At 45.8% G+C, this 14,545-nt stretch overlaps 1 protein-coding gene and 2 long non-coding RNA genes across 5 annotated transcripts; all 3 read left to right on the plus strand.

Annotated features, from left to right (window-relative positions):
• Positions 1-8,708: 8,708 nt before the first annotated feature.
• Positions 8,709-12,132, plus strand: LOC139062478 (spectrin alpha chain, non-erythrocytic 1-like). 3 transcript variants are annotated; one of them, XM_070543408.1, is made up of 8 exons: positions 8,715-8,892; positions 10,157-10,279; positions 10,350-10,567; positions 10,991-11,083; positions 11,159-11,293; positions 11,406-11,482; positions 11,566-11,670; positions 11,746-11,778. In XM_070543408.1, the coding sequence occupies exons 2-7, from the start codon at positions 10,267-10,269 to the stop codon at positions 11,570-11,572; spliced, it is 543 nt and encodes a 180-aa protein (XP_070399509.1). In that variant the 5' UTR covers positions 8,715-8,892; positions 10,157-10,266; the 3' UTR covers positions 11,573-11,670; positions 11,746-11,778. The 3 variants fall into 3 exon arrangements, with proteins under 3 accessions (XP_070399510.1, XP_070399509.1, XP_070399511.1); XM_070543409.1 differs by lacking the exons at positions 11,159-11,293; positions 11,406-11,482 and adding an exon at positions 11,851-12,132 and having other exon boundaries at positions 8,709-8,892; XM_070543410.1 differs by lacking the exon at positions 11,746-11,778 and having other exon boundaries at positions 8,725-8,892; positions 11,378-11,482; positions 11,566-11,652.
• A 160-nt stretch (positions 12,133-12,292) lies between these two features.
• Positions 12,293-13,442, plus strand: LOC139062480 (uncharacterized). The gene is made up of 3 exons (XR_011516019.1): positions 12,293-12,768; positions 12,881-12,972; positions 13,053-13,442. It is a non-coding gene; the product is annotated as an uncharacterized lncRNA (long non-coding RNA).
• A 45-nt stretch (positions 13,443-13,487) lies between these two features.
• Positions 13,488-14,131, plus strand: LOC139062479 (uncharacterized). Its single transcript, XR_011516018.1, has 2 exons — positions 13,488-13,697; positions 13,780-14,131. It is a non-coding gene; the product is annotated as an uncharacterized lncRNA (long non-coding RNA).
• The last annotated feature ends 414 nt before the right edge of the window (positions 14,132-14,545 follow it).

Below are 14,545 nucleotides of genomic sequence, written 5' to 3' on the forward strand. Positions count from 1 at the left end.
ATTTTAGTTAAAATTTTAATTTTCTGCCTGAAACTGTCACTGTTGTGCCGTTGTCAGGTAAAAACTCTGCACTGCATTTGAATTTAAATTTGCCATCGCTATTGGCTAAGAGGTACCCTAGCACGTTAGCTGGTACCATATGATGTCAAAATGTTGTTGTGAGCCTGTGTGTGTATTTGTTGGTGGCTCCACCCTCTCGGTCTGCTAGGCAACAGCATTTGTTACATTTTTCAATCAGGAAGTGGGAGTGGAGTAATACTCTGGCAGGGGGTGACTTGCTCTTTAAGGTCAAGATTTTAGTAGATTCAAATGCCATGAAAATCCTCAGACCTCTTCTTCTCTCTCTTTAGATTAACTGTCAAACTGATTAGTACATTCTCATACTCACAGAGCCAAAAGGAGAAGAATAGGCACCACTTAAAAGCTACATTGTTCTGCAGAGTGAACATGTCACTCCTAATTCCTTCAGCTGTGGTTAACAGCCCATCAGCAAACTGGAAATAGCAGATTGAACACCTTTTGAGTCTAAGGCATTAGCTGACTTCTTCCCAAAGCATTAAACCAGGGTCTTCTTTTCTAACACCATGATCTGGATTACACAAAAGGAGATAGAAGACTCATTGTTAGTATTGAGTACCTCTCCCTCCCATTTTCTTCTTCATAATTTCACTTCTTCATTCTTAAATCCACAAGAGCTCAACAATTAGTTTCACCTTGATTTAGGATCAGTTGAAAAAAAACTTTAAACAACCAAATGAGATTTCGTTGTGGTCTTCTTTCATTTTACTTAATTGCAAGGAAAACAGAGACAGACATGCAAAGCTCACAGACACATACTAAAGTATTGTGTTTTTTGCCTTTTCGTTATATATACTAAAGTATTGTCATTTATTTTTTTGCCTTTTCGTTACGCATACTTAAGTATTGTGGTGTTTTTTGTTCATCTTTTTATGACACACATTAATGTATGATGGTTTTTTCTTTTTCACTTTTTCAAGACATTATAAAGTGGCACTCATTCACCGATACTGGTACTCAGCAGTACACATTACTTTACCTACAAGCTCATTCCAAAGTCAGAGACTCTCTAGGTCAGCTTGCTTCTTCAAGGGTGTGGGTGTACTTTGCTTCAAATCGTCAAAGTACACCCACATCACCCCACTTCTCCTCCAGCTTCACTGGCTGCCAGTCAACTTCAGGGTTCATTTCTAGATCCCAGTTATGGTTTCAGGGCCTTACATGGATAAGCACTATCTTACTTTAGTGATCTTCTCAGTCCCTACACCCCCAGCAGGTCCCTGAGGTCCTGCTGGTTGTGCAGGGCACCAGGCTAACGACCAAAGGTGACAGATCATTTGCTGCTGTGGCCCCCAGACTCTGGACTTCTCTCCCCCTGAGCCTGAGATCAGTGGACTCAGTTGCAGGGGCGGCGTTAGGCCCGGCTACTTGGGCTCAAGCTCCAAATGTTTTATGAAAAGGCTAGTGTGTGTTATGTGCATGTGTGTATGTGCGCGTGCGTGCGCGCGTGTGTTAAGCCCCGGATCTTTTTCAGTCCTAAATCCGCCCCTGCTCAGTGGTCTCCTTTAAAAAGAAGCTGAAAACTCACCTGTTCAGGCTGGCTTTGGTGTGACATTTTGTTCATCTTCTACTTCCTCATCATCATCTTTTCATGAAGATGTTGTCTCAGATCTTCTTACCATTGTTTCTCTGGTCTCAAAGATTCTACATATCAAATTGAAGTATCTTAACAATATACACCAATCATTTTATGGGCAGAATTTCTAGGCGCAGCCAATGTATTGAGAGGATCCGTTTTGGATCCGGTCTCTGTCCTGTTGGCTTCATCAGAATGTGATCTCCAGCTTTTGCTGGAGCGGTTCACAGTGTGAAGCAGCTGACATGAGAATGAGCTCCTCTAAATCCGAGACCATGGTCTTGAGTCAGAAGAGGGTAGAATGCCTTCTCCAGGTCAGGGACAAGGTCCTGCCCCATGTGGAGGAGTTTTAGTATCTTGGGGTCTTGTTCATGAGTGAAGGAAAGAAGGAGCAGGAGATCCATATGTAGATTAGTGCTGCGTCTGCAGTGATGCAAGTGTTGTACCGGTCTGTCGTGGTGAAGAGAGAGTTGAGCCGAAAAGCGAAGCTCTCGATTATACCGGTCGACCTACCCTCACCTATGGTCACAAGCTTTAAGTGATAGAGAGCAGTACATACCTAAATCATTTCAAGCAAGCAGTATTTTTGTGTCCGATGAAGACTTTACCAACAGATGACCATAAGTGTCAAAAATCACTGGGAGCGCAAATTTCGAAGAGTACTTTGTCATATCATTCAACCTCCGGTAAAATGTTCACGTAGAAGGAAACATGGCGTTTAATATGGCGTTGCCCAGAGACTCAGACCCACCCCATGTAATTTAGGCCCAATCTGTATTGTTATACTGCATGTTACAAAGCCACCAACAATTTTCGACAACTGGGCATCATTTCTTTCATTTTCAACAACATACCGATGAATGTTTCCAGAGATGAATGGTAAAAACTACACATTGTCTCTTTAACAGATCGGTACCAAACTGTTACTTATTGAATCTAATCCTCTCAGAAGTGGTTTACCCCAAGGATCCATTCTGGGTCCTTTGTTGTTTTTGTCAAATATTCATGACCTTCAGGCTTGGAGATCACCACATGGGGGCCCTAAGCTTAATTTATTTGTATCTCTGTTGAAATATTATTGCCTAGATTTTTCAATAATATTTTTTCCCTTACAGGTGTGAAACTGTGAAAAAACTGCTTTTAATGATAATTTCTGATTAGGATTGGTCACTATGGTTTTCATGCAGGCTGGACATGAAAATAGTCTCCTACACCTATGTATCTCCTGCATTAGCTTCTGATAGAAAATTGACAGTGAATCTCATGGATTTGAAAAGATTGACGGATCTATGTCACACTGTCACTTAAAGGTGTAGCAATCGATGTTTCTGAAGAAACGCCCACTCAACGTTCTTTAAAATGTGCATGCGCTCCCCTCTACCAGTCCGTGGAGCGTGCTCGTGCACGCTCTGTTTCCAAGCAACTGCCGTCTTTGCACCTGTTGACTCTAGCAACTTCTTTTTTTTCCCCACAATGTCGGATTCTCCACCAGTAAGTTATATTCCATGTAGCATTACGAGCATCTTCAAAGCTAACTATAGCATTACCAAAAAAGCTATCAATTAGCTAATAAGTTATATTGTTTTGCTAATTGGTTTAGAGCTTTCCTGAGGAAAGTCTTGTTGGTTCCGATACGGACTACAAGCCCATGCCCTGTCCATCCCGACCAAGATCCAGGATGAGGGGTGCACCTAGAGACCGAGTGAGACGATCCAGGGCTGGAAAAGCCACAGCTTCAACCACCCGCGGCAGCCGAGAGCAGGAAGGAGGCGGCCGTGTCAGAGGTCGACGTCGAGTTCGAGGTCAAGCTAGAACCCGTGGGGGTCTGCTCGCTGACCTTACACGGGATGACTTAGAAAAGGTCCAACAACTCCGGCAACAGTTGGTGGCAGTGGAATCAATCAATCAATCAATCAATCAAAGCTTTATTTATAAAGTGCCTTCCGCAACCCTGTGAGGAAGCCCAAAGCGCTGAACATGGTACAGTTGTATGTAATTATATTGAATAAATCAACAATAAAAGAAATTCAAATTACAAAATACAAATTACAAAATACAAAATGGAAAATACAAGATAGATGAAACATTCCGGTAAAATACAAATGTGTGAAACACAATTGGATTGAGTGGATGGATTGAGTGTACCAATGAAAACTGTGGAATGGATTCAACATAGTAGAGGGCCATAATCAAACATGTTCTGGAAACGCCAAGCGGAGGAGGTGTGATTTTAGGTGATTCTTAAAGACTGGCAGAGAAGGGGACAGCCTAACTGAGGGTGGCAACTGGTTCCAGAGTAACGGTTCTAGGACTGAGAAAGCCCGGTCCCCACGGGTACGACACCTAGACCGAGGGACAGCCAGCAGGCCTTGGTCAGATGAGCGCAGAGCGCGTGATGGGGAATGTCTGTTCAGGAGAGTGGCCAGATAGGGGGGAGCACCACCCTGGAAGAAATGATAAACAAAGACGAGTATTTTGAATTGTGAGCGATAGGAAATCGGAAGCCAGTGCAGGGAGGCCAGAACTGGACTGATGTGGTCCCGTTTCCTGGTCCCAGTCAGGAACCTGGCAGCGCTGTTCTGCACAACCTGTAGGCGACGCAGTGTTGACTGACACAACCCTGCATAGAGAGAGTTGCAGTAGTCAAGCCGAGAAATTACCAAGGCATGCAGTACCCGCTCCAGGTGGGCTCTGGAGAGCATATGCTTGATTTTAGCAAGGCGTCTCAGGTGAAAGAAACTGGACCGGATCACAGAATTGATGTGAGCAACAAATTTAAGTCCTACATCAAGTTTCACCCCCAAACTGGTAACAACTGGGTTTGAGTATGGAGAAAGAGGGCCAAGATCAGCATAACGATCCACATTCCTGCTGTTGGGGTGAAAAACAATGAGCTCTGTCTTTCCCTCAATCAGATGTAGATAGTTGGACATTAGCCAAGACTTCACCTCATTAACACAGGAGACAAAGGACTGAATAGAGTGACCTTTCTCCTGACACAATGGAGAGTAAATCTGGTAATCGTCAGCATACAGATGGAATGATAGGCCATGTTTACGAAAGATTGACCCCAGAGGTAGCAGATAAATGGAAAACAAAAGTGGACCAAGGATCGACCCCTGCGGGACCCCCCACCGGAGCCCCTCCCAAGAAGAAAAAACATCACCCAGTTTAACACAGAATGTCCTGTTGTGGAGATACGATCTAAACCAATCCAGAGCTGACCCTTTGATCCCAACCCATCGTTCCAAGCGATCGAGTAGAATCGCGTGGTCAACTGTGTCGAAGGCTGCTGTCAGGTCTAATAACAGAAGCAGCACAGATGTTCCCTGATCTAGTGATAGATAGATGTCATTTAGGACCCTCAGTAGAGCAGACTCTGTGCTATGGCCAGACCTGAACCCTGATTGGAAAACCTCAAACAGATCAGAGTCAGCTAAATGTGAGACCAGCTGCTGATAAACGACTTTCTCAAGCAGTTTAGATGTAAAGGGTAGGGTAGAGATAGGCCTGTAATTTTCGATCACAGAGACATCAGCACCAGGTTTCTTCAGGGTCGGCCGAATAACTGCTGCTTTCAAAGCAGCTGGGACCACACCTGTGCTGAGGCTCCCATTGATAATCTGACCAAGTGATGGGCCAAGGCACGGAAAGGCAGCCTTCCAGAGACGAGGTGGTAGAACATCAAGTGGAGAGCCAGATGGCTTCTGCCTCGCAACTAGCTTACTCAGCTCAGAGTATGAAGCTGTATTGAGGGAGCTCAGGGTGGGTGGTAATGGATGAACTGGAACAGGGTCAACAGAGTTACCAGAAATGACTGCTCTAATGCCCGACACTTTATTTACAAAGAATTTGTGAAAAGCTTCAGAGTTTCCAGCAGCTGTAGGAGACATGGAGCTAGGCTCCTGATACACCAGAACTGAGTTTAGCGTTTTGAAGAGAATCTTAGGATTATTGGAGTTTGTCTCAATGATGTCTGCAAAATAGGCCATTCTGGCAGCCCTCACTGCCTCCTGATAAGCAACCAGAGATGCTCTGAACAACTCACGCGAGACCTGTAGGCCATCCTTTTTCCACTTTCTCTCCGAGGATCTACACACCCGCCTGCAAGCCCGTGTGACATCAGAGAGCCAAGGCTCCCTCCTAGGCCGAGACTTGCAAAGCTTGAGAGGGGCAACCACGTCCAGGACCTGATTACAAAGTACATCAAAGTGTTGTGAATAGTGATCAACGTTAGATGGATCTGGGTTAAAGGTCTCTAACCTTACAGACATACAGTCCACAAACTTTGAAATAGTTTCTGGAAGAGGTATGTGTGCATATCTAACTACTAACTTATCAGAATTTTGCGCAAAAAAATGCCAAAAGCAAAGCCTTTATTTTACATTTGCTCCTTTACGTGTCCAATTATTTCATCTGTATGATTATCCCGATTTTGAATGTGGGAAATATGTTATGTGGATTTATTCTAACGTATTCACAACATACTCTGCTCCATCCAACATTATGAGTTACATTGTGCTACAGTGAATACACAGAAAAATGTTGTGAATGTACTTCCTTCATTTTATTCCAAACATTTTGCACTCAAGTTCCTTATGCCTGTAACATGTAGTATCTGAAAGTTTTATGAGTCCATTAGCCAAGCACAACAATTTAAAAGTGTGATTTTGCATTCACAGGCTAGGATAAAGAGACTGACGCTAGAAGAGTGCCAACAGCTTCTTCAAAGATGTCTCACACGGGAACCTAGTCTCATCTTTGACCTGATGAGTCTCACCCCTGATCACCCTCAACCTGGACCTTGTCCTCCACAGTCACCCAGCTGGTGTGCCTGTCTACAGTGCAGAAATATGGCAACACCGCTGGAACAAAAATGCTGTCAACAACAACCACAGAACTGTACATCACTCTGTCTCTGGCCTCTGTGCTCTCTTTCCTGTGATTTCTCTTTCAGGTGACCACGACGGCACAGAGAAACCTGCGGTTTCCAATAGCCCTGTTGTCAGTGGTGATATTGAGGGAGCCTCGGTGGTTGCTGCGGTCACCTCTCTAACGGGCACGGGATGGCCACCCGGCCCGAGAGCAGTAGGTGCGTGCAGTGATGCTCTGCTCAGGGCCCCGCCTGACAAAGGGGGGGTGCTGAGTGGCACTGAGTTTTCCGTTGCGGACTTCGACCTGTTCGGGGAAACCCCTCCTCCGAGCGGGCGGGTCATTGCAGAAATCGACACTGACCTTCCACCATTTCAGCTGACAACTTTGACCTCCGACCCGGAGATAGATGGTACACCTTCTAAGGGGGGGAGCTCTAGTCAGTCTGTAAATACTCTGGTTAAACCGGGTTTTTCTGTTCCTGTGTGGGATCCTCCATCATTCTTGGGAAGAAAGTATTCTTGGCTTCAGTATTCAGGACAGAACATGTTCCTAAAGCTAGCAACATGTCTGTGTCTGGTTCTACACATGGCTCGGTTTGCTTTGACACCCGTGACACAACCATCCTTGCCAAACTCCTTTTCAGAACCTCCAAGTCCAACACCTCCAGATCTTTGGACGTCTAAACACCTGCTCTTTCAGCACGTTCCGGGTGACACTGTGCATCTTCTTGGTGACCGGGCTCTTACGAGCCTAAGAACTGTTGTTTGTTATGCTTCTCCTGTCTCACAGACACGGCATAAGTTTGAGAAAAAAAAGGGGGGTGGGGAGCCTCCTCCTGTTTTGCGAGCATCATTTTCGCATCTCCAGTTCACTCCAATTTCTGATCACAACAACGTCGCCTCCGATAAGCTGATACATTGAACAGGTAAAATCAGGTTCTGATCTAACAACTAAACCATCTGCTTCACTCCAGTTCCAAACGGGACCCTCAGGTAAATTCAAACAAGTTTCTCTGTGGGTTCGTAACACCAGATACAAACGGATGGATGACCAAATCGATTATGACACTGCTCCCACAGGTAAATTCAAACTCGTCTCTCTGTGGGTTCGCAATACCAGATTCAAACCGCTTACTGAACAAATCGATTCTGACCGGATTCTTTTCCACTAACTGGTGGAACGTTACAAATTCACTCGATTCTTTGTTGGATGAATTTTAACAAATGTGATATCCTTTGAGTTTTTTTTCAGGTTACCTGCCTTCAGCCAGGACACCTGTTACTAACTCACATTTTTAGGGATTACTAACCTACTGATTTACATTTTTTGGACTGATTTACACCTCTATCTTTTAATAGTGCTTTGTGTAGAGTGACTATATTTGATAACAGATTTTAACTTGTTAAAATTTCCCTTAAAGGGCTACAAGCCAATTTGCCCTTCATTTTCATTTATTTTATATATGCCTTTAATCAGTGCAGCCTAATGATTCTCACATATCAGTTAGGATTTAATTTCTTTTATTTGTGTTTTCTCTGCATCACGTTTTTACATGACTTGTAGAACAGGGCGAAGAACATTTCTTCTTTAGATAATTCACAAAATGCCTTCACATTTTCCCAGAGGTACCCATAGATGGTTTTGATTAATTTCTTTGATTTGCATCAAACGCAATCTATCGTATGGGCTGTCTCACTTTGTCTCCTTCTCCGAGCTCGTCTGGCCTTCGATGTCTGCTTCCATTCCATGGGGGTCTCCGCCATCAGAGGGTCGTCTTCACCTTACTCCACCTGGTTTCCTGTCGCATGGGGCTTCGGTCGTGGTTCGAGAGGAGTCGAGGTCGTCACTGGACTTCGTCTGGACCAAGCCCCCACAATGCCGCTCTAAAAATGGTCCCATCCCGGAAGTAAGAAAAATTGCAGTTCCACCCTCATCCGCTGGGGGCTGGTCGCAGAAGCGAGCAAATCCTCATTGACTCCCATGTTAAAAATTCCGATTTCACAGCAGAAATAAACATGTTTACAGCCTGGTTCCAAAACATGTTTTTTGTCTAAATTATCTAGTTTATACTCATGACAACTCTGAGGGGGGTGAATTTTTTCTCACTCTTCTGTTTAAGTGTATTGAAAGCCTAAAATTCTGTATAATTAATGAGCATCCGACCCACGTGACCACAGAGCTAGCTCCATGGAAAGGCCTCAGTACAGCCTCGGTGTCTCCTGTAAACTGTTTCGGGATTTTCAGTCTCTGTGCTTGTGAATTCTGTTTTGGATATTATTTGTGCAATTGATGGACAAAATGACTTGCTGTGGTATTAATTGCACTAATAGAGCGTCCAAGGAGTCTCCACTTCATTTTTTTCGGTAAGTTAAAATCTATATTTGTATTTTATGTCACTGCTGCCTTTAAACTAGCTGAGTTTACCGAAGTAGCTAGCTAACTATCAGTTTAACATGTAGCATGTACTGTTTAACCATGAAATTTAAATGTAAAATACGGTAAAATAATTAATAGGGCATATTTCGATGGGTAAAAGGGTAAAACCCAGTGCATTTAAGATAAAAATGGGTTGAAATATGACGGGGCGCGCCGCTTGGAGAGACACTTCTGTGCTCCATTCTTTCATCCGGTAATCCCCAGCGGTCAGGCCGGGCAGCCTGACGGATGCGGCGCCTAGCTGCTGCGGGCTGACCGCTCGTGGAACTCGGAGACAGATCTGACCGGAGAAATACTGCAGCTCGTTGAGAAGTCTATAGGGCATACAGCGTTTCCCTTAAATCCCACCGCCACGCCAACAAGATCCCAAGTTTCTTTGTTTTTGTTGGCGCTGTTTACCGAAGAAGCAGCGGGAACACCAGCAAGTTTCATCAGACTCGTAAAGTTAGTTTTTGCAGGGGACCCCCTGTATTTTACCGCTCCCTCCTGCAGTCTTCCCCTATTAAAATTTAAAATGTGTAACTTTATGTTTTGGGATGAATGACTAATATTCATGTTAACTAAAACGTTAGGTATTTAGGGGAAAAAAACAAAATAATAAACATTATACAGATCTCAAATAAATCAAACTGTAATTAAACTTTATATTTTCAAAGTCTCGATTCTGGATAAAATCCAACAACATATGCTTTGTAAATAAACACTACACATGGCTTTTACACACACACACACACACACACACACACACACACACACACACACACACACACACACACACACACACACACACACACACACACACACGTAACATTGTGATTTCTTAGTAAATATTCTATTTGGCGAGAAATAAACTTTATTGTATTTATCCTAGTGAATCTATAAATAAACGGGTAAACTAGTAGCACCACATCCAACATCAAAGAAAGTAAAATGTTATTATCAGGAGAGGGAGAATGTTTAAGTGGTTAGCAGCAGTGTGCTAGCCGATGGCCCCCTCCATGAGGCCACCACAGCTCAGCAGAACACCATTGTAGCTTCTTCTGGGGAGAAAAACACTTAGAGAAAAAATAAAGTTAACAGCTGAAATAGCAGGAAATAATACAGTTAAAGAGCAGATTGTAGAATAAAGAAACCCCTGGGTTAAACTGGTCTGTCTACTGCATAATGCTGAACTCTAACATGTGTCCTCAGGGAAGGACCTGACTGGTGTCCAGAACCTGCTGAAGAAGCACCAGGCTCTGCAGGCTGAGATCACAGGTCATGAACCTCGCTTCAAGGCTGTCACCCAGAAAGGAGAGACCATGGTGGAGGAAGGTAGAGCAGGTCTGGTCCTGACATGTTTCTGAGGTGTCTGCAGGTTCTGGCTCACTTTGTTTGGGTCCAGGCCACTTCGCTGGTGAGGAAGTGAAGACTAAACTGTCGGAGCTTCATGGACGTTGGGACACGCTGAAGGCCAAGGCGTCCCAGAGGAGGCAGGACCTGGAGGACTCTCTGCAGGCCCAGCAGTACTTTGCGGATGCTAATGAGGCCGAGTCCTGGATGAGGGAGAAGGAGCCCATCGTTGGAAGTCCTGACTACGGGAAAGACGAGGACTCGGCCGAGGTATGGAAGTCCCTTCCTGAGAAACTCCAATCGCTTTTCTTTGCTCTCTTTCCAGTCCTTCATAATTAGTGTTTCTGTATTTGTCATTTCCTTCGGTTGTCTACCAGACGTCGTTGCTCGTTTGAGCGTCTCATGGGTTAGGGGTAGAAGTGCTGGCCTCGCACAGGAAGTGATGACAAACGTGTTCCCGTCGCTCTTATTTCAAACGGTTTACAAGCTGTGATGTGTGTTCTCGCTGCAGAGCAGCCATGACACGTGGCAGCCGGCAGAAGGCTCATGCTTTTCCACTAAACACCCGCAGAGCTGCGTCTGCGGTGAACTGAGCAGGGTTTGTTTTACGGTGGCGGATCCGATTGGACCATCGCTGCGAGAAAGCTCCACTTGTGTCAGACGAGCTGAAGGTTCTGATGTTCTGCTCCACAGGCTCTCCTGAAGAAGCACGAGGCCCTGATGTCGGACCTGTCGGCTTACGGCAGCAGCATCCAGGCCCTGAAGGAGCAGGCCCAGTCCTGCAGGGTGAGTTCAGAACCCTCGGCCCGTCAGAACATTCTTATCCACCACGTTCTAACACCAGACCTGTTAACCCGACAGCAACAAGTGGCTCCAACTGACGATGAGACCGGGAAGGAGCTGGTTCTGGCTCTGTACGACTACCAGGAGAAGAGTCCTCGAGAGGTCACCATGAAGAAGGGCGACATCCTCACGCTGCTCAACAGCACCAACAAGGTTCGTGTGCCCTTCACAGCCGAGGAACGACCTCCAGCTCAGAGCGAACATCTCCACACCTGCTTTGTGTTTGTGTGACTTTAGGTTGTTTTACTTGAACTCGCGTCTTTAGCTGAATGAGGATGGAGAGACGGGTCGGACCTGGAGAAGGTCGAGGTCTTGCAGAAGAAGTTTGACGACTTCCAGAAGGTCGGACTTTTCCTCCTCTCCGTCTTCCAGCAGCAGCTGTCAGATCAGCTCAGGTGATAATCAGCTGTGCTTTTGTCCTGCAGGACCTGAAGGCCAACGAGTCCCGCCTGAGGGACATCAACAAGGTGGCATCTGAACTGGAGTCAGAAGGTCTGATGGCTGAGGAGGCTCCTATGGTTCAGGCTCAGGTGAGCATCACCTGTCTGCAGCAGCTGGTCCCTCTCACTTCCTGGTTTGTTAACTCTGCTCGTCTCTGTTTGTAGCAACAAGAACATCTGGGTTCTGCTCCTGGAAAGGTGCATGTTGTCCTCCACCTCCACCAGAACCAGACGTGGTGTTTTTGTTACCACTCATTTGTTTGTTTACAGGATGAAGCCGACTCTAACCCCGGCTTTCCACAGGAGTCGTCAGCAGCACGTTACTGCAGCAGCACGTCATAGCTGCTGATAGGAACCGCTGTGGTCAACAGAACCTTTTCCACCGGAGCCGTCAGCAACCGTCAGCAGCGCGAGTCGGCCGCGTCTCAGGAGCAGCATGTCGCGGCCTTTACGCGCCGGTTCTATTTTCTACGCGCGACGCCTCTGAAACGGGTCAAGTTCGACATTTTTGGGGAAGGAAAGACAGGAAATCGGACGCGGAAATTGAGAGAAGCTACCGAGATTTTCAGAATAAAGAACGTACTGCCTTCTGGTTGCTTTACTTTTAAAAAAAGTTACTAACTGTGCGGCCCTGTGAGAAGTTATCAACAAGCTAGCGGTCTCCTTTGTTTTTCAGGTCCGTATTGGCGATTATAAAACAGACAGAACATAAAACACAAACCATGTTGTAATTTTCTCCTGCTTGTTGTTGTGTTTACTGACGAAGTCACTCGTGTGACTTCGTGCTCGGTCGGTGACAGCTACTCCCCTGCTGCTTCGCATCTCGTGGGAAGGGCCAAGTAGCAGCTTACGCGAGCAAGACGTGCTGCTGCAGTAACGTGCTGCTGACGGCTCCCGTGGAAACCCGGGGTAAGATGGCGTCACCCTAGAAGGTGAGTTCATTCAGCTGATCAGAGGTCACCTCTGATGGCCGCAGTCACGGCCGACCGTGCTGACATCACACAGGAATTCAGGTGACCCGGCAGGCACCAGGTGCTGGTGAAAGTGGGGACATGTCAGCTGGTTGCCATGGCTACAGTTATCTTTATGCATCTGTATGACTGCTGACTGGTGTGTGTTTCCTGTGACCTTTGACCTCAGACCGTACGGTTGGGCGTTCAGACGACTGCTAACTTTAATTCCATCAAGGTAAGAGGAAGCTCTTCCCTTCCTGTCTGAGCGATCCGTCTCCAGGTTTCCTCATCCGGCGTCCAGCCCGCTGGCGTCCACCTTCATCTCACTGGGTTTGGTTTCTCTCCAGGAGCTGAACAACCGCTGGTGCTCGCTGCAACAGCTGGCTGAAGACCGGAGCAACATGCTGGGCAGCACCCATGAGGTGTAGCGCTTCCACAGGTACCCCGCACACTTATGCGCCGCTTACGGGTCAGTAGAGTTTGGACCCACACTCAGACGGAGTTCTGATGTCATCTCAGAGACGCTGATGAGACCAAAGAGTGGATCGAGGAGAAGAACCAGACCCTGAACACAGACAACTACGGCCATGACCTGGCCAGCGTTCAGGCTCTGCAGCGTGAACATGAAGGCTTTGAGCGTGACCTGGCAGCTCTGGGTGATAAGGTCCGCTTCCTGATCGGTACCAGGACCCGGGTTGTCTCTGGAGACACATTCTTCATGGTTCTGGTGACTCCACCCCAGCCGTTCCTGATCAGCAATCAGCGGGGTGCTTTCCTATTTAAGGTGGATGGAGGACACAATTTGACGCCAGAAGATTGCCTCAGTTTTGGTAGTAACCAGCCACTCGTGTTACCTCTAGTGTTCCTAGGATTAATGTTATTTCGTAGTGTTTTTGCTCTTATATTGGATTTACCATTCTTCAAGATTCCTGTCGACCTCATTGGATACTGACCTCTACTCCAGGATTCTGATATTCAGCACACGGACCAGGATTTGGATATTCAACACACGGACCTTATCACCACCCGCCATAACCCACCTCTCATCTCACCCAGTGCCCCATCCACCAGGACGCCCCGCTTCTCTCCACCTCTGCTCCCTCTCCTGCGCTTTCCCCGGCTCTCTACCTCTCCCTCCTCCATCCAACACATACACCCACCACAGTAAGTCTGCTGAACACCTCTGCCTGCCTACAATGGATTTTGAAACCAGAACCTAAGCTCACCTGTGTTCTCCCTCCTCTAGACGCTGAGCTGTTGTTGCAGTTCCAACCACAGACTTATCTGTGCACCTTAAGTTCCTCCTTATAAATAAATCATTTTTTCCATCAGTTTTTGGTCAGTGTTGTATTCTGCATGTCTTGGGTTAAGTACCTTCCTCCAAACATGACACTCCTCTTCAAAGAGCAAATCTGTTCAGCACATTCTGACAGACAGACCACCATTCTTCTGTCATGATGCTGTACAGGACATTTTTAGAGTTTTTCTTTTTAAAGATAAATAGGATTACATTTAAAGAGCAATACTTTCACATTATCATTTTCCCACACTTCTGTATAACTGTATTTTGTTGTTTTTCAATAAAGAATGACAAATTATTTAAGTTTGGTTTTTGTTGCACACAAATATATATCTAAAAAATATCTACAAAGCTAATGTTTACATAAGTATGATTGGGTTTTGCAATACGGCACTATTTTAGTAAGATTTTTAAACCAAGTAAAGTTAGTAAAGAACACATTTCTATTGTCTGCTAAGAAACTGTTGGGATTTAAAATGGGCCTGTTGTACAAATAACTTGTAAATGATTATTCCTCACTTTTGTCTTAACCAAAGAAATTCCAGTAATTGAGCAAAAACATTTATTTTTAACACTACATTTTATAAAACAGGGCGCAAAGTGTCGGCACATGTATGTATGTCGATGGTCCGCCCCAACCGAACCAGGAGACACAGACGTCAGGGAGGCCAAGGTTGTCTCCGACGGTCTCTGCAGCTCTCTGGGCACCACG

The sequence above is a fragment of the Nothobranchius furzeri genome, chromosome 13, assembly GCF_043380555.1.
Source record: "Nothobranchius furzeri strain GRZ-AD chromosome 13, NfurGRZ-RIMD1, whole genome shotgun sequence".
In the NCBI taxonomy this organism is placed as follows: domain Eukaryota; kingdom Metazoa; phylum Chordata; class Actinopteri; order Cyprinodontiformes; family Nothobranchiidae; genus Nothobranchius; species Nothobranchius furzeri.